The sequence below is a fragment of the Python bivittatus genome, unplaced genomic scaffold (genome assembly GCF_059951505.1).
Source record: "Python bivittatus isolate LINGU-HERP-01145 unplaced genomic scaffold, Pbiv_v1 ctg000200_np1212, whole genome shotgun sequence".
NCBI lineage: Eukaryota > Metazoa > Chordata > Lepidosauria > Squamata > Pythonidae > Python > Python bivittatus.
The window spans coordinates 9,625,072-9,645,118 of NW_028277040.1; the positions used below are offsets into that span (position 1 = coordinate 9,625,072).

Below are 20,047 nucleotides of genomic sequence, written 5' to 3' on the forward strand. Positions count from 1 at the left end.
TTTCACCACTGAATTCATTCACTTCTTCCAAAGGAAACCATAATTAAGGAGGAAATTATACCGACATTCATTTTCTTGAAAGCCACTTTCTTTTTTGAGGAATGAGCTACGGTGTGTTCTACTAGAACTCCTAACTGGAGTCATCTTGGTGATTTGTTCAGAACCTGTGCAATGGCACAAAATTAACTTCTCTGTTAATTATGAATGTTGAAATATCTGGCACATTTGAATCTTTATTACGTATTTTTGCTGTAATATATAAAAACACAAGAGCTCACTTGGTCCTGTGACTAATTTTATGTGTTCAGGAAGCCCACAAGCATTTCCTCATTTTGCAAATGGGAGTCTGAATAAAAATGGTTATGATCACACTTCATGTTGATGCATAATGTTTTTAATTTGGTTTTGGCTCAGTGTGACATTAGCCAGTGTGATTTTTAAACCATGGTTTATGAATTGATGTGAGAATCTGACTACTATGGTTTTATGCCACGAGCCATGACTGAGACAAACTGTAACTTAATGTCTTGTGTGAACTGAGCTAGTGACTTGCTTAAGGCCTCCTAGTGAGCTCCAAGAGAAACCATACCTCCATGTCAGAGGCACTATCCAGGTTTTGCCTGCAGAAAAGACCCAGATTCTATCCATTATCCACAGTTCAAAGGATCAGGGAGCAGATCTTTGTAAAAAATCCAGAGCCAGGAATCTATGCAGCCTTCTAAATTTCCCTTCAGACTTAAAACAAGCAGTATTACATTGGCAGTTCTCATGGGCAGCAAAAATGACGCTAATTGTCTTGATTAAAATATATACTTAGCAAGCTGTAGCACAAAGTTAGGTGTGCCTGAGGTCATAATGGTTTAAGTCCACAACTCTGCATTGGACTGTAGCCATGGGTTGTTTATAATCCCCACCGTGCCCAATGTTCTACACTTCTTATGAATATGGGGCTGGGGCAAACCAAACAGTTTAATTGCACAGCTTGCTCTTGAGTGCATGATTTTTCTTTCTGACCAGCCAGTGCAGGGCTTCTGTTTGCAGTTGGAACCACATTATGCAGCATGTGTGTGTGTAATTTTTTGCCTCCTATTGTGGGCCTTACCTTAATCATTCTCCTCCTATGCTTACAACTTGATTGGGGAAAAGGTTCCAGTTAGAGCACATGGGTGTCTTTCTTCCAGTACAAAATAACAGATGCAGAGTTCCTTGCAATAGGAATACAGCTTTCACTCCTAACTGAGATTGGGTTCCTTGTACAACTTATTGTACAATCCTATAACCTGGGCAAACTAACTGTGGAATGCCACATCCTTGGCATTTTGATTTGCATAAAGACAGATGGCTTATTTTGAGATATCTCGTTAAATTGTACACACATATTATTACTGAGAAAGAAAACTGTGTGTGGGAAAGAAAGTTGCATATACATTTGAGTCTCTTTAAAACTAGTTTCCTTATGACCCTTTCTTTCCGTGTGCACAGGGCAAATTCACACCATATGTTCTCAGAGATGGTATAGATTTATTTAGCTTCATGAGCTCACTACAAAAATTACATCTTGAAATGTTTTAATGAAAACTCAGTTTATGTTGCTGTGTTCAATTTGGTTACTTTTTTTAAAAGAAATGTTTGAATCCAAAATATGCTCTGTAAGTACTGGTTTATTGATCATCTTTATCTACATATAATATGATTGATTGCATTATTAAGGTAGATTTTGATGATGATGATGATGATGATGACGACTGCTGTTGCTCTACTGTTGCTATACTATTCTGCTCCTTAGAGTCAAAATAATTCAACAGGCATAAAACCACTGGTAATAATTAAATACATTTTTAAAACATTTCCTGATAAAAATATGGGGTAATAAGATAAAGAGTGAGTTTTATTCTCAGTAGATCAGTAAGTGGGCTGCAGGTAGAAAGATGAATGTAGAACTGTGGGAAAGTCAGCGAGTCAGGGACAGCTTTTAAAAAAATATTTAAAAAAAAATTAACTAGTGCACCAAGAGAACATTTAAAACAAAAAGACAAATGCAGCATAATAGAGAATAAAGCAACTAAGAAGCAATTTAAAAAATGCATTGTTCCACAATACCTTTGTATTCCAAGAAAAGATACAACATTGTATTTCTCCATTTTCAATATTTGTATCCCAAAAGACATTTTATATAGGTAAAAGGCAGAGGTAATCTATTAGGAATTAATGTTACTTTACTAATACAACTAAAAATAGACACTAGATCGGAGTGGAACTATAACTAAAAGATTGTCAAAGATTTTTGCTTATATTCAATTATTTAGCCAATGCAGTTTCTTATATTTGTAATGCTGTCCATCCAAAAGATGCTCTTTAGTTTACCAGTGTTTTCCTGTAATAAATCTGGTACCAACAATAGAAATTGAAATTATTATTTATACTGCACCATTTTATACATATTGGAACAATAACATCACACTAGAATTAATTACCTTTGTAGCTGGGTAATTTTTCTGATTTCCTCAAAAATATGGTTTTGCTGTGGATGTTACTTACAGCTTAGTATTTTGTGAGAATCAGGCAAATCTTGGAATCAGACAAAATCTTGGATAAAATTTGTCAAACTGATCATAAAGATTATAAGGCAGCATAATGGAAGAATGACAACAGAACAGCACTTTTATAAAAAATAAGTTCGATACTTTTCTTGTGTCTTTTCATCATGTTTTTGCAGTAAATCTAAAAAAGGCACTAATAAATCTGTTGTTGTTTTACTAAAGAAACTATTACAATTTCTCATTTCATGTGAAGGGACTTATTTTGTTTAGTCCTTTTGTATTTTCATCCAAAAGAAATTCCCATTGATTCTGAGTCATGACTAAAAGCATATTTTTTAGGTCACAACAGAAAAATGATACTATAGAATCAATGTGTTAAACTAGCTCCAGGCTTCTCAAATCCTCTTGCTTTTAGACGGGTTTAAGCATTATAAATGTATGCAGGATTCTCGATGAAAGCATTTTATTTTTTTGCAAATTGAACTGCTTTATATATGAATAACAAATGGGCAGACAAAAAAAAAAAAGGAAGCTCTGCCTTTTAATTTCCACTGACATAGTTAAAAATAAGGAAGGGTTGGAAATGACTTGTATAATCTGTCTTTATGTCATTGTGGATTTTGAAAAATCTCAGGTGGTTGCTAACCCAGCATCTTTGGAAGGAAACTGAAATAGCATTTAACTCCCTGGAGGGTCGGCATTGAAATCTTGCAGTATTTCCACCCCCTCTAGTTAAATATGTGGAAGGAAGGCAGGATATGGATTAAATAAATAGCTATGGAGAGTTGCTACTTTTTGTCATTCAGTTTTAGGGCCATCCAATCTGGGCTGCAAAAATCTGGACATCTGCTAGATGGCAAAGAGATTCAGAAAAGTCCAGCTTTTTGCTGCTCTCTAGTGGTCATCAAGATGGGAAAGAGTAATTTGTCCATATTAGCTTTTTCAGGCAGAGTGAGATAACTCCGTGGAGAGCAGTAGGAAGGTGCTTGAGGAGAGCTATGCATCATTAGGCCGGGTTTGGATCCCCTAAGCTGGCCTGTGATTCTGAATGTGTGGAGGAGAAAGCTGTGCTGTCAGCAGCGTTGAAGTGAAGTCCTGTCAGAGATTGGAAGAGGGGACATTGTACCCTCAGGCACTAAACTATCTTGGGCCAGCTCTGTTCTTAGGGCATCTTTGGACAGGCCACCTTATTTACCACCTTCTTTTTCTTCTCAATGTTCTTTCTTCTCCTCCAGAATGTTAGTAGGGCTTTTAGGAGAAAGTCATGGAGGGCAACTTTCAGACCTCTCAAGTTAGATGAGAGGCAGTCTGCTATTTGAGGGCAGCTCCCCTTAGACATTGAGAGAGTGGTTCAAAGATCTTGAGTTGGGTCAGTGTTATGCATTTTGTAATCACTACTGGATGTTTCAGGAAGTCAAGTCCTGTGTATGATAAAGGTTGTGAATCTCTCAGCTTTGTTCCATTTCCTGTCTAAATGTGCCATGCTTAGGAAATTAGCAAAAACATTACTCTCTCTGAAATTGCTACCATTTGGGGATAAGTCGTCAAGCTGCATTCTCTTTCTTTCTCCCCCCCTCTCTGTGTCTGCTCATGCCTTTAAAACATGGGCTGTATTTTTACATTGCCACAGAAAAAGCTTCACACATGGTTCTAGTGTAAAACAAAAATACTCAGCCTGTGGCTTTGAGAGAAAACCTCATTGCATTAATTTCCTGTTATCACCAAATGAAGCAGAGAAGACAGTGAAGCTTTAGATTTCCGGAGCTTAAATGTTCTGAAGGAACTTGCGTAAAATACCTCTGCCTGAGGCTCTTTAAAAAAAGTTTCCTAATTGCTACTCAATGTAGCAAACCAAATTTTAAAAGGCAGAAGTAGGGGAATTAAAAGAAACTAAGGAGGCAGTGAGATCAGTGGATGCTGAAATTCTTTAGGGGAGATGTCTGTAGCTAAGGAGAAGTTGCCCTATTCGTTTGAAAACAGTTTAGCACTTGGCAGCTATTCTAGATTCTGAAGGGTTAGTTTCATAGACATTTCCTTGTTACATACGTCCATTTAATTGGCACTGATATTTTTGGCTTCAAGAAAAGCACAGCTGACAGCCAGGAAAGATTAGGGATATACTACACCTGAAGCTGAAGATATTGGTGAGGGTGGCAGCAATGTGTAGATTTGGGTAGGGAAATAAAGTGGTAGGAGGATGGGGGTGGCAAAAGATAAGCAGACCACTGCTGCCTATGCTGTTAGCTTCAAACATGGCATATCCAGCAGCTTGTTTGCCCTTTCCTAAGGGGAGGTAGGGAAAGAAAGATAGGGGGAAGACTGAAGGGTGGGTGGAAGGGCAGCCTGGTTTGATATGCCATGCTCAAGGACATCAGCAGCCATCAGCAGAATTCTGCCAAGTGCCTTTTCAGGCATACTTAGCACATGAATACCCTATAGTTTTGCATTCACTGTTGCTAACTTTCCATTTTTATAAGGGAAGAATAATGGCCATCTTTCAATCATCAAGCACTCTTTACACACACATTGAAAAAGTTGCCCAACCTTCCCATCAGCAAACTACTTATATATTTTAACACTTCTCCAGTTGTGCCATCTATGCCTGCAGCCTTACGACTTTTCAACATACTCACATTTATGACTTCCGTTTCATCAATTTATTTTGAATACTAACATTTATAGCAAGTATTTCAGTTCTACCCTTTGATTTATTACTATCATTTCCATATAGATCTCTAAAGTACTCCTTCCAGCATTCTCTCAGTTCATTCTCATCCCAAATCATTTCATTGCGTCTGTTCTTAATTCCATTCATTTTTCTGGAGGCTCCTTGTTTAGCCCTTTTCACCCATTTCCAAAATAATTTAATCTCCCTATTCCTAGGCTCCCAATTCAACACAGGAGGAGGAAGAGGAGGTGTTATAGGATGTGTTGAAGTGGAATTTGAATTTTCCTCTCTCTTCCCCCACTCTAGCAATCTGTTCCCTGAAGAATGCACATTCAAAGATACATCAAAACGTCAATCAGTCAGTGAGAAATAAAGAATTCCTGGATAATGGAGGCTCCTCTCATTTCTCCTTCTTGTGATAATGGCATAATATTGATACTCATACTGGCAAGGGAATTTCAGGAGACAAAGAGGACTGCAGTAGGAAGGAGGAGCAAGGAATTCCTCTTGAACCAATGCTGCATTGTCTACCAGTTACAGCCATTACACTTGGAAAAGGACACTGGATAGAGCAGCTGGCGTAAAAGCTTAATGAAAAGATGATTGCAGGTCTGGGATTCTCTGCCTTAGTAAACTGATTAGTCTGAGGTAACCTTTGTGGTGGTTTGCAATATTTACTAACAAAACATGTTTCCAGCAAGCAGCCTAGGACCAGGGAAACCAAACCTTTTGCCATTCATCCTTCTTCTCATGAGGATACCTCAGCCAATATGATTTCAAAGCAGCAACAGAGAAAGAAGACTGACCACACAGGAATGTAAGGGCTGGAGTCTCATCAATGAGGAGTTGATCCTCCAACAATACAGTCTACTGCTTACTCTCTTACATCTGGCAAAGCAAATGGTAAAATGTTTTTGCAGGCATTTAGTTGGCTATTGGAAAGCAAAATATTTGCATCCTATCCTTTGAACTGGGTAGTGAAAGTGATTCTCAGAGTGCATTAGTAGGTGTAGCAGAGTGCATTAACAGGTGTAGCATAACCTATATTAGTAAACTGCAGACAGTGAAGGTAAAAATGGATGTCGCACAGTTGGTATGAATTTGTTCTTTCCCATCTTCTTCCAAACCTTTCAATATTTAAGAGGAATGCCTTAAATTCCTCTTACAGGTAGTCTATTATCTATTACCTATAGGTAATAGACAGGTGATCTATTACCTAACTATTACAGGTAGACCTCGAGTTATGTCCATTTGTTCAGCAACTGCTCAAAATTATGACACTGAAAAAATGGACTTACAACCAGTACTCAAAGTTCTGGCCATTGCAATGCCCCCATGGTCACGTGATAAAAATTCAGGCCTGCCATCTGCCCCCAGCTGACCTTCATTTTCTTCACCTGGGAAGAGACAGGAGTCCCAGGCAAGCAGGCCAGCAGGTGAGAGCTACAGGTGGGACTGTGGGTGCTGTGGGTGGGCACTAGGGAGTATGGGACTTGAGCCACTGCTGGGGCTTGCTGCAATGTGAGGCTTGCCACAGCACTGGGGCTTGCGGCGGGCCAACACTGCTGGGGCTTGAGGCTATTGCCGCTGAGACTTGAAGCTGGCGCTGGGGCTTGAGGCAGGTCGGCCCAGGGCTTGCTGCAGTGCAGTGATTAAGGTGGCACTTTGGGCCTGAAGTAGAGTCCCGTGGGCAGCGGCGGCAAGCTAAGAGTGCTGAAGGGCACCACTTCTGAGTAGTGACACCTCAAGCCCTGTGCTATGGCAAGCCCCACACTCCCTGGCACACTCGTGGCACCTGCCCCCCCCCATAGCTGTCACCTGCCAACCTGTTTGCCTGGGACTCCTGTCTCTTCCTATGTCACAGTCATGTGAGATCCTCACTTAACAACCTGCGTGGCCCTGGGGTTACGACAGCAACCGGGACTGCTGGAATTTCAATTGCTAAGTGATGTGGTCACGTGACATCATGTTTTACGACTGCATCGTTTAGCGATGGAAATCCCGTCGTAACCTGAGGACTACCTGTACTCCTAAATCATCTATCATATTCTGTCCATTAATCTGTTCTTCTACGTAGGATGTATTAACAGACTTATTGCAAGAGTATCTTATTTTTAAAGTAAAATTAAATAGCAAAAATTAAATAGCAAAAGATGTAGAAGTTTAACCAGAGGCAATGGAGTGGGAATAAACATGTCTTTCCCGGAAACTGAAGCTTCCCTTTGAAACATGGACTGTCTTCAGCAACAGCCCTTCTAATAGAGCCACGCTATAGGATCCAACATCACTCACCCCTGGCCAGATTGGTGGTGCTTTTCGGAATGCAACATCTGAGGGCCCACCAATGATAGATTAAAATAGAAATATTACAAGTAATTTTTGTATCAATATATGAATGGCTTCAGTGTCACCACTCTGAAGCTAATGAATTAGTTCTTGTACAGCACTTGTGATGATTTGAGTTTGAGATTCCTGCCTTAAGTTTGTCCCATTTGTGAGCAGTGGACAAGATGACAGCAACAAATGGGAATATGTCAGAAAAAAGATGCTGCCAGGGCATGGGTATGCTGTGGGGAAAAGCCCTCTGCTTGGTCAAGCAGAAATTAATCTTCAGGATGGCTCTGTGCAAATTATTAACCAGCATATGTATGAATGGAGAGTGTGATTGTTTCTGCTGATTCAGCTACTCTTTCTTAACACATCTTGGACATTCCTGATCTTAAGGTGCATCCAGAAAGACTACTAACCCCAATAATTAAAAGGGATTGTTCAACTGTTCCATCTTCCTCTCCTTTAATGGTTTTGCACATGTATGGTTAAAAAAAGTTGAGGAAATGGTATAAGAACTATTTTGTTGTTTGGACACCCCGTGAAACTTTGGAGATGAAGCAGAAGGACCTGATCTAGAACCTCTGTTCCTCATTTACTCAGCACTTATGGGAGGGAGAGTTGCCTTTGAATTTGTATTGGAGCTTTTTTTTTTTAGTGCCCTGGCTTTGTCACCTTCATTTGTATATTTTAAGAGTAAAAACATTCTTTGAATGAATAATTATCTGATTTTAAATTATAGCTATATGCAGTTGAAGTGCCACAGATCAAGGGTTTTTGGGGGGTGGGGAGTCATTCTGGAAGAAATGGTTCAGAATGGAATATGCTTTTGATATTTCTCCTTTCCAGGAATGACATACATTTTTAAGTGCTTGTTGTCAAAGCCCTATCTGATGCATTTGAAAATGTAAGTTATTTTGTTGGAAATTTTCTAGGGTAGGAAAATGGCTAAGTTCCAGGGCATTGTAGGAAGTGGCCTCTGTTTCACCTGGAAACAGCAATCCTGAGGGCAAGAGTTTAGTTATAAAAAGAAAAATGGAAATTAGCCATTTTGGAACCAAGGCTCTGCCCCAAAATAGCACAGGAAGCAGAAAAGAAACTTCTTTTTACTTCTGTACTGGTTTATTTTGGTCAGAAAACACAAAACAGAGGCAGTCAAACAAACAACAAATAAAATAAAACATGTCAAAGAACATCACCTCAGGTGACATTCAAAATATGAGTATATAATAGCCTAACGAAATATTAATTTTAAAACTATAATCCTCAAGATAACATCATAATATCATTTAAAACTAAAATGATGATCCCAACCAAAAACTAAAAATAGAATCTAGAGAGACGTTACATTATATTACTGACACTAAAACACGGGTGCAGTTGGGCAGCGTGGGGTATTTTCTTTTATTTGCCTTTTAGTACAACCAGTGACAGGATATTAAATTGAGCTGATGCTAGAACCCTTCTCAATTTGGAAGCCGTGCATGCACAAGTATCCACTACTTATGTCCTGGAATGAATTTGACATAAAATATGTAACCTTATTTATAGAATTTGGAGAACCAATATAATTTGTTCTTGTTATTAGATTTCTTAAGTAAGGGGTTGAATGTGTCTATATTTCGAAGGCTACACCTTCAGCTATACTAGGGAGTCTTTTTCCTATGAGAGGAGGTGGATGTGCAAGAAAACTCAGCTGTTTCTACGTATGCAAGGGTCTGGACCTTTGTTGATGGCAGAGAGGGATAAAAATCTCTTCAATATATACATTTACCTCTCCCTCTCCACCCCCCTCCTGTTTTTGTCTCCTTAGCCACCACTGGTCCAAGCAATTTTCAATGGTGATCCTGATGAGATACGTGTATTAATCTACAAAACTGAAGATGTTAATGCTCTGGTAAGCAACTTTATACATTTCTTTTCTAAGTCAGCTGATATTTAATCAATAGGAGGTAAATGTCTGGTGGAGGTGAGGCAAGATTCATAGCAATCTTTTTCAGAGTAATTTCCTCTGCCTCCTAGCTTTAATGTACAATTGTCATTTCTTGTTATACTCTGTTGAATGGTCATATTACAACAAATAACAGTTCTCTAATCCCCTCACCTATTTTCCTTAACTTAGTATCCGCTAGGCTCATACAGGTGCTCCTATACTGACCCACATATCCTTATGCTTGGAAATTGAACTGAGCATTTCTCCTCCCACCCCGCCAGCTGTCCCTAAGACTTTGGAATGATGATCGCACAAGTCTGTCATGATATGAATATGAAGGAAATAGAAATGTCCCATTGGGGCATAAGTGTTGTTACATTCAAATTGATTTATATTGTATACCAGGAAATATTTCTGCCTGACAGCGTTCAGGATATTCAATCTGATGCTTTAACTACTTGCTGTAGAATAACATTTTTTCCTAAAGGATTCTAGCGCGCTTGCTCTTGGCAGATTCAGCTTGCAAGGCCGCACGGGAGCTTCAGTTGCTCTTTGTGAAGTTTGAAAGGAACTAGTGTGGTGCCAAGGGATGCAAAGAGACACAGAATGGATCTTTTTTTGGGGGGGGGTTGTTTTAGGGAATGGAAATGAGCAGGTGATACAATCAAGAGGATTATAATCAACAGTTGACTAGGGAGTCCTCTATTAGTTAATTTCACAATCAGTATTTAATGACCAAGTCAACCTAGAAGGCTGTTGAAATGAAGATGCAAGGCCCCATCCCTAACCTTTAGGGAAACTCAGAAACAGACAAAATTAAGATGGCCTCCAGGGTTCTCTTCTTTCATTCTTTATGGAAGTGTTTCTTTTTTCTTTTTTGCTGCTTAGTATGTTGTTTTTGTAATCCTATTAACTGCAATAACAGTATTATGGTGAGGTGGTTAGACATCAGTTAGACAGTTAATACTGACATTTCAAAGATAGTAGCTGCTGCTTGGGGCAAGATGGTATCCTTGTTTCTGGGACTCCAAAATTTTCAAGGCATTTCCTCTTAAGACTACTAAGATGTGTAAAACTGCATTTATTTTCTGTGAGAGACAACTTATACTGTAAGGAAGAATTTCCATAGAGTAGGCAAGTTAGTCCATTTCAGCAAAAATACAAAGGCTTTGTGACACATTAAAAGGATTGTATCTTTAAAGACATTTGTGAGGCACTTTGACTATATACAAGATAAACACAGCTTCTATTCACAGTCTTTATTCAAACTAGATTGATAAACTGCCATAAAGTCAGTGTTGACTCTTAGTGACCACATAGATATTCTCCAGGAGGATTTATGTTCAACCTGGTCCTTCAGGTCTTCCAACAGCACACCCATCACCACTTCTCTTTCCTTCCACTAGTTTCTTTTCACATTCATCCTTAACAACTTTAAGTCCATTTCACAGTTCCTCTGGCTCCCTATCAATGAGATTCAGGACTTCAAAGTGATTCCTGATGTTCTCCTTGAAAATGATGGTGGTATGCTCAAGATTACAGCATGGAAGGTGGTTGGCTTTCTTCTTCTGCTTTAGTTTAACTTGGAATTTGCACATGAGCAATTTGTGATCTGTTCCACAACCAGCCCCTGGCCAAGTGCTTGCTATTAAAACTGAGCTCTTCTACCTCCTTGTGCCAATAATATAATCAGTCTGATTTCTGTATACTCTATCTGGTGATGTCCATGTATAGAGACATCCTGTATGGCAACATCAACAATTAGATGTCCTGAAGTCTTTAATATAGCTGTGTCATAATCACCATTAGTACTCCGAAAGACCCTCAGCTCTTCCTCAGTAGCATGTTGAGTGCCATCTGTCTTGAGGGGGCCATCATCTGGCACTATATCGCCAATCATTTTGTATTTTTCATCCATGTGGCTTTCTTGGTAAAACATGGGAACAGTTTACCATTGCCTTCTCCACTGCAATATGAAAAAGTGATATTCTCCCTGTAGCATCTTTCTGTATAGCTACTAACCAATATAGGCATCTGTTTGCTTTAGCTAGGCAATTGGGATGACCGTCACACCTTGAATGATCCTGCTGGGATTATATATTCTTGCCATGCACCCCTGCCCACACAGCAGGCCCTGGGGGGAGATATTCAAACTGGAAGCGATAGAGTTGCCTTTCTTGAAAAGATGTAATTTGTGGCTCTCTTTTAAGTTTTTGTGTTCAAGGAAGGGCAAATAGGAAAGGTAATTGCTTGTCATTTGGATAAGCTTTCATTTGAACATCTAAGTGGTTCTCCAGCCCTGATCTGGAATAAAGTAAATGAGCCCTGAGGAGTTCATGCATGTTTTCTCTCTCTCTTTAGATATTTGTAAAGCAGGGTGGAGAGAGAGAAAGTGAGTGAGTGAGAGATTCAGGGTTTGGTTTGGCAATAAATGTTTAATGGCAACAGAATTCTTATTAGATAGGTCTTCTGCAGGTCATGAAAATAAAACATTAACTGAACACTACAGAATTTTGCTACAGAGCATATAATAAAACAGAATTTAAAAACATGGATAGACTAATAGATAAAACTGCCATCTTACATTAATAATATCCTTTATTCTTTGTATGAAAACATACTTTTCAAACTTAAAATAATAGGACATTTGTAGATAAGCTAAATAATCTCTCAGAGTGAGAGTATATCTTATGTGCTTCCTGTGACCTCTCTTCTCCTCCTATGGGGTCAGGTCGAGAAATAGTTTATTTTAAATTGCTGAATACCCAGCCTTATTAGTATGAACTAGGAGTAGGGGCATAGAACAAACTCTACCAGCTACTTAACAAGCCAGTGATTCTGATTTATTTTACAACCTAAGTTTATTTTAAACCACAGAATAGTTCACAATAAGGAAAGAAGTGTGTCACGGTTGCATACTGTCACCATATGTATTTCACTTACGTGCAGAATATGTCTTGAGAAAAGATGGACTAGAAGAAATAGAATTTGAATTAACATTTCTGGGAGAAATTTTAACAGCCTTGGATATTCAATTGATACCACTTTAATGGCAAGAAGTGAGGAAGATTTAAGAAGTCATTTATTAAAGGTAAAAGAAGAGAGTACAAAAGCTGGTCTGCTGCCTCGTATTAAAAAAGACCCTAAGGTTATGTCAAACAGTGCCAATCCAATGGAAACAAGAGGAGGAGAAGCTGAAGCAATGAAAAAGTGGGCTCAAAATTTCACAAGGATGATAACTAAAGCTATGAAATGAAGAGACATCTACTACTTGAGTGAAGGAATATGACAAAACTAGGCAAAATATTAAATGGTAGAGACATCACACTAACAATAAAATATATATTGTTAATGCCATATTTTTCCTGGTTGCAGCACATGGCTATAAAAGCTGGACCATCAGAAAGATTGAATGAAGAAAAAGTCTTGTCTTTGAACTGTAGTGCTGAAGAAAATACTTCAGAATACCTTGGACCACAAAACAAACAAATAATTCAATATTAGGTGAAGTGAAATTGGGTTGTTCACTGGAAGTGCTAATAACGAAATGAAAGCCTAAAAAATACGATACTTATCATGAAAACAAGAGTCATTGGAGAAGATGCAGATGCTTGGAAAATTGAAAGCAATCGGAGGAGTCTGACAGAAGACAAGGTGCTTAGATACGGTCACTGATGACCCAAGCAGGAGTTTTCAAGAAATCAAGCAGTTACTGACAGGCAATCCTGTCGAAAGTCCACCAGGTCTTGAAGAATCTGAACTGACTGAATGACTGAACAACAGCAACCATATGCAAGTCAGAAGTTAGGAAAAATGGAACTGATATGTGTTGGCTTTACAAAATATGCTGAACTATGGTTCATTTTAAGCAGGGGTTGGTGAATAAGCTGCAGCAACCTTGTTCAGATATCAGAATACCTGAAAACCAGACAAAGCACATTAAGGCTTATTGTAATGGGTGAATCCATTCCCCCTTCCAGATGTGTAGGTAGAGAAGGGAGGCGAGAATGTTCTAGAGGCTAAGGCTTGCTTAGGGGTTGTAGAAGCTCATGGACCTAACTTTTAATATTATGTACAAAATTAGGTCATTATTAAAAAGTGTGAATAGAGGACTACGTAGTATTTTTTTCGACTTCCATTTGGCTGTTCCTGGCCATTATGTGTGATTTACTTTAGGGCAGTTTTCTCAACCTTGGCAGACTGAAGATGCACGGACTTCAAATCCCAGAATTCCCCAGCCAGCATGCCAAGTTGCCAAGGTTGAGAAAGACTGCTTTAGGGGTTTCTAATTGTCAGTGCAGCTTTGCCATTTCAAATCATGTGAAAAAAAATGTTATTCTTTTGGTTGATGAAGGACTGGTGTTGGGTTGTAATCCTCAGGACTATTCAGGTGTGATTTTGGGCTTCCTACAGTGATAATAGTCTGCTGCATAATGCCATAAAGAGAATAGATACAAGCATTTGTTTCCTTTCCTAATGTGATATGTTTAGAAATATGATTATATGTGGGCATAATAGGGAGTGTTTTGTTATGGACTTACTTGGTTTAGATTGTTCTTGCAATTCAAATATATTGATTGCTCTATTTTTCTTTCAAGGAATTGGCTTTATGTATGACTGGTAGATTTTTATCTCTATGCGACTGGTTGTAAACACGGCGTTCATGCATGTGGTTTCATAGGCCAATTGTCCATGAGGAATAAGGGGACTTAGAATTCCTCTTACTGAATTTGTATAGCACAAGTGTCTGTGCCCAATCTAAAGATAGGGATAGTTTAGAGACCTGGCTGTTCCCCATGATATCTAAATTTCTCTGACAGTCAATATTTCATGGCTATAATTAACATTAGTTTTTGGGGTTTTTTTATATTGACAGGCCCATTTTTCTTATTTATTCTTTGCAGTCTGAAATCTACTGTAGTTTATGAGGATTTATTCAACTATCTTGAGCCTGAGGGCATATGAAGCTGCCATGAATTGGCATTTAGTATAAGGGTTTATAAGATTTTTTCCCCATATTTTAAGATGGATGGACCAATTCTGAGATTGAGCCATTTTGTGTGCTGGATTTAGAGCAGGTAAATTTCATGTGTTGGAGCTGTGATCCAGCCCCTAAAATTATTTTGGATGTACTCTTGTGCACATATGCAGATGTACTTCCCTAATTGGTATATGCCAGTGATAGACTTATTTGCTCCAGCTCGAACTATCACAAAAATATAGTCAGTAAATTTTGTTTTTCCTGCCTTTGCAGTCCATGCAGTTCTCTTGGCAACACTGGAAAACTGATTATTTTCACATGTATTACAGTATTAATTGAAAATCCATGTAAACAATACCTTTTCGCAATTTAGTGCTCTCCAGTTCTTTGGATTCTAGTTCCCATAATCCCATATTGACCAATATTGTAGTCCAACTCATTTGGAATTCATTAGATTGAGGAAGACATGTTTAAGTGATTGAATAATACCCGTATGCAGTTGTCCTTCATTCATTATTATTATGATTTTCTCAGCAAAAGTTATCTTCCTCATCCATCAGTCTGCTTTTTTTAGCATGTTAACTTGCAGAACAATGCAAAATATAAATTTGCTGAAGAATGAAGCAAAACAACAAATTAATCTCGCTTCTGTATTCAACAGATATATCCTTGGCATTGTTTGATCTATCTATTGTTTCAGGCCATCCTTTTTCAGTTTGTTTAAGAACTGTACTTGAAACATACCATGCTTATCTTAATCAGGTGTGCTGTCCTTCCTCTGCAGTCTAGTTTCTTTGATTAAATTATTTATGTAAACTTGAGTTTTTCAAAATATTTATAAAGAACATATGAGCCCTGCCATTGTTTTTCTGTCATTTGGTATAGAACATGATAACTTGGTCTCCAGTTGACACTCACTCTTGGATACCTAGCCTATGTTGGCTAATGCTGAAAAAAGCTAAGTAAGGTTAGGCCTAATGAATAGAATCCCACATCTGTAGGCCAGACTTGGAAGTAATGAGAAGGAAAGCAATACAAAACATTCCTATACTTTTGGCAAGAAAACATAAAGATATGTACATATCATCAAGAGACAAGCTCAAATTAAGGAAATCTTTACTTTTATTGTTTGGTGTGTGTGTTTTTTAAAATTTTGTTTGAGCTTAATGCTGTATCTAGGATGCCCACATATTCCTAAGATATGGCCTAAATGTGCTGCAACTTGAATGAAACTAAGAATATCTGACTCTGATTAATATCTGAGTGCAATTGCTGCCTTTGTAGTTTCGACTTTGAACTCTGTGACTCAAGAAAGCCCCAGATGGTAGATTTAAGGATATTATTAATTTATTTAGGTATAGAAGTTCTGCAGTGATGTCTAACATGTTTCCAGATAATTTCAGAAGGTTGGACTTAATTTTTAAAACCTTAAAAGTGGGATACTTTAATAAAGGCAGGATAAATGGGGTCTGCTCTGTATTAGGGCTAGGAGCCATTGACAAACTTTGGATTTGCTTGTTTACCAGTATCTTCTAGCCCTGCTTTCTTACTGGTAGTTTCTAACCATACAAACAAAACCAGGCACTGGAAGAGGGTGAGGTTGGAGTCTGAGGATTGTATGGTTTGATGGATTGGAGATTGTGGGCCAGATGCCTGGTTTTCTTGTTTTTCTTGTCTTTGGTTTTATTATTGCTGTGAGCCACCCAGAAGCCATTTTACAAGATGGGTGTCCATATAAAACTTTTAAATAAACGAATGAGTAGTGGCATAAACCAGGAGAAAGAGCAGCAGGCAGGGGCTCCTCTCCCCTTGCCCTGACCTTCAGAGTAGCTGTACTGATTGGACACAAAGCAGAAGGCAAGCAGATAGACAATAGCGCTGTGGAGAGAGACCTTCTTCGGGTTGGGGGCATGGAGTACACATTGCCAAACAGCTGCCAAAACCTGCAGACAGCACTCATTTAGAAACCCCAACGTAGATAAATATGGTAAAACCAAATATTGGAGTGCTAGTCACTCACTACGGATAACATATGAAACATTAGCAGTGTCAGCGCTGTAGAGATAGGCAGCTTTAGGATCAAAGATCTGAAGGGAACTGGACAGATCTCATAGCAGTATTCAGTTTGATCCAAGTGTACATAACAAGCTCATTTTATCAGGGAGCCGCCTAATTCACCATATACCTGTTATCCTCAGAGTATAGACAGGCAGGTGTTTTCTTATTTAAAAAAGATATTACAGGCAGTCCTTGGGTAAGAATGGGCTCTGTTCCTAAGTCTGTCTTTAACTCAAATTTGTATGTAAGTTGGAACTCATACTTATGAACGGGCTGCCTATTACTAAAAATGGCAGATGGCATTCTCCTTCCTCGAGCCGATGAACCGCTGAAGCCACGCAATGTTTTCATGAACCACTGAAAATAGGCTGTATATTAAAAATGTACGGCTTCAGCAGTTCATGAAAACATCACACGGCTTCAGCAGTTCATTGGCTCAAGGAAGGAGAACACCATCCACCATTTTTAGTAATAGGCAGCCCTTTCATAAGTATGAGTTGTCTGTAAGTCAGATGTTCTTAACCCGGGACTGCCTGTATTTACAAATCATTCTAAATTTTCTGAGATTAACTCAAGCTACCATCCTCAGCTACATGGCAATAGATATAATTTAAACACAGTATTGTTTTCAAATTTGGCTTCCATGCACAAGATGCTTTGGAGCATTTTGCAAAAAATAAAATAAAATACTCATAACTTCTGTCCCCTGAGAATTGCAACCAGACCTAGATATAAATAGTTCAAGTGAAAGAAAGAGCTTAAATCAAAACTATCACAGTGGAAAGAGCTGTGACAGCTATATAAACTTCCACCTTAGATCTCCATCTCAGGTTCACTAAACAAACAAGGTGCTCTATAGGTGAGCATTAGTCCCACCAAATGGCTCTTCTTTTGGCATCCAAAGAGATGCTACCTGCAAGAGAGTAAAGGTCACAAGCTAACTCCTACCTGTTCTGGGACAGTGCTGTTACATCATTTTGGAAAGATACAGAATAATAAGGAGTCTGTTTCTGAGATTTTTAATGTGCAAGAAACAACAGCAAGAAAATAAAAAAAATGGATAGTATAGGATGCATAGATACTACTCTCTTTTAAAAGTTCACAGAAGTGTTCATAAATTTAAATATCATTACATTGGCTGTTTTTTTCTTGTGTAACTTACACATGCTTTGTTTTTATGAGGAAAACTATCATTCCCCTTAAAATAAGCGCACTTTTGTGTTTAATAACTTTAAACTTTGACAAGAAATCAACCATCATTAACTAGTTAAAATCCAGATGGCAACTTGAATTCATACTCAGCCCCCAAAGAATAAACGATGTGCCTTTGATCTTCATGCTTAAAGTCTTAAGTAGATAAAATAATATCAGGAATACAATATATACCTGCAGTAATTGTGTTCTCCCACTTGCAGATTAATCTTCCCCAAAATGCCATTTTGAGACCAAAATGTAAAGTCCCAGAGGTATAAGAAAGCGTGAGAGGCCCAAGGAAGGAAATTTTGGATTTGATTTCAACTAATGAACTAAAAAGGAAGAGGGTGGGAAGTCATTGGTTTTCTAAAGTTTGGCTGCATAGGCCCAACTCTCTCATTCCTGCCTTAGTAAGCAATGCCATCTCACTTTGCATACAGTAATCCATCATTTATAAAATAATAAGGCGTTTTCTGAAGGTCTTTCTCAATCCTCAAATCAGTTCCGTAGGGGTACCAAATATCAGTACTGCAAATAGGAAAGCTGTCAGTGTATTGATTACTGTATTTGCTACTCCTGCTAAGGGAGGTAGGGGCAGCTAGAGCAAGGGAAAGCTTGGCACGGACCCTCTACCTGCCATTCGGTGTTCTGCATTGGTCTTCAAGAGTAAGCAGGACCTAACCATACTTCTTCCACAGACCTACAGCCTACAGAAAGAGCTGACTGATGTAGTGATTAAGGCGCCAGGCCAGAAACCAGGAGACTGTGAGTTCTAGTCCTGCCTTAGGCACGAAGCCAGCTGGGTGACCTTGGGCCAGTTGTTCTCTCTCAGCCCTGGGAAGAAGCAGGCAAGGGCAAACCACTTCTGAAAAACCTTGCCAAGAAAACTGCAGTCGCCAGGAGTCAACACTGACTCAAAGGCACCCCCCCCCCCGCCAAAAGCAGCCTACAGACCATCCAAAGTGATGGTCTTAACCTCCTAGTTAGTATGGCACAAGATCTGTAATGGCCTTTTTTCTTTACCATCATTTTTCTTTTTTAGGACACAGAGAAGCGTACCCCACTTCATGTTGCTGCTTTCTTGGGAGATGCAGAGATTATTGAGCTCCTCATCTTGTCCGGTATGTATCCTAAGCATTTGCCAATTACGAATGCAAAATGATTGAAATGTTCATAAATGCTACAGTGTTCAATACTTCACTTGGTAATAGAAACAAAGAGGTTTAATATATGTAATACATCAGTTGCTTACTACATCAGCCTTTCCCAACCTGGTACCCTCCAGGTACATCAGGGTTCCTCAACCTCAGCAACTTTAAGATGGGTGGACTTCAACTCCCAGAATTCCCCAGCCAGCTATCTTAAAGTTGCTGAGGTTGAGGAACCCTGAGGTATATTGAATATCAACTTCCATGCTAGCTGGAATTTACTAGAGTTGAAGATGTGATGGCTACCAGGGTAGGGAAGCCTGCAATATATGTCTGTGTTTCTAACTGCCAGTGTTACTTTTTTTGTTGAAAGCATTCTAAATACTGCTTTTTCCAGTGTTCAATCTGTAGTAACTTGGCACTGTCAGATGTTAAGCTTCCCTCAAATAATGCTTTGGCTTCCAAGATGGTTTTTGTAGCTGTCATAATTATTTGTTAAGGCTAGAGTGTTAGCCACATAACTTAAAAAAATGAACAGTAATGCAACTTTTTTCATAACACAATGTAAAGGCTGTTACGAAGGACTTAGTGGAAACCTAATTTATATTTAACCACTTTGAAAAGTTGGCTGTATTCACTGCTTCTTGGAATACCTTGAAAAACTCTGAAGTTTTGAAAGCAGCTTTTTGCAAAAAAATGAACAGTAATGCAACTTTTTTCATAACACAATGTAAAGGCTGTTACGAAGGACTTAGTGGAAACCTAATTTATATTTAACCACTTTGAAAAGTTGGCTGTATTCACTGCTTCTTGGAATACCTTGAAAAACTCTGAAGTTTTGAAAGCAGCTTTTTGCAACCTTATGCACTCTGGAGGTGTTGGACTACTGATTACATCACCCTTAGCTATTGTGGCTCCCTCAGTTGGAGATTATGGAGTTGTACGTCAACACATCTAGTGGGCACAAGGTTTCAATCATCTGGTCCAAGACTAGGCTTTGAGACAATTGTTTCTTCCCTTACTCTAGTAATATTTGCCAACCAAATATTTCTGATGGCACTTAATTCTCAATAAACTGCTATCCCCTTTCCAATATCACAAGTAACTGATTCTGAATCCTTTCTAGTGGTCCAGAATGTTGTACATTGGATATATCTAAAAAATAAGGAAATGTCCCACCATCAATAAAAAGAAGGC

The 20,047-nt window shown here is 38.7% G+C and overlaps 1 protein-coding gene across 6 annotated transcripts in view; it reads left to right on the plus strand.

Annotated features, from left to right (window-relative positions):
- ANKRD44 (ankyrin repeat domain 44) overlaps positions 1–20,047 on the plus strand; it is a 142,505-nt gene that overhangs the window by 43,686 nt on the left and 78,772 nt on the right. For all 6 annotated transcript variants that reach the window (XM_088135680.1, XM_088135682.1, XM_088135681.1 and 3 more), the window contains exons 2-3: positions 9,350–9,433; positions 18,745–18,823. In XM_088135680.1, coding sequence (XP_087991806.1) covers positions 9,350–9,433; positions 18,745–18,823 — 163 coding nt within the window. The remainder of the gene's footprint in view (positions 1–9,349; positions 9,434–18,744; positions 18,824–20,047) is intronic.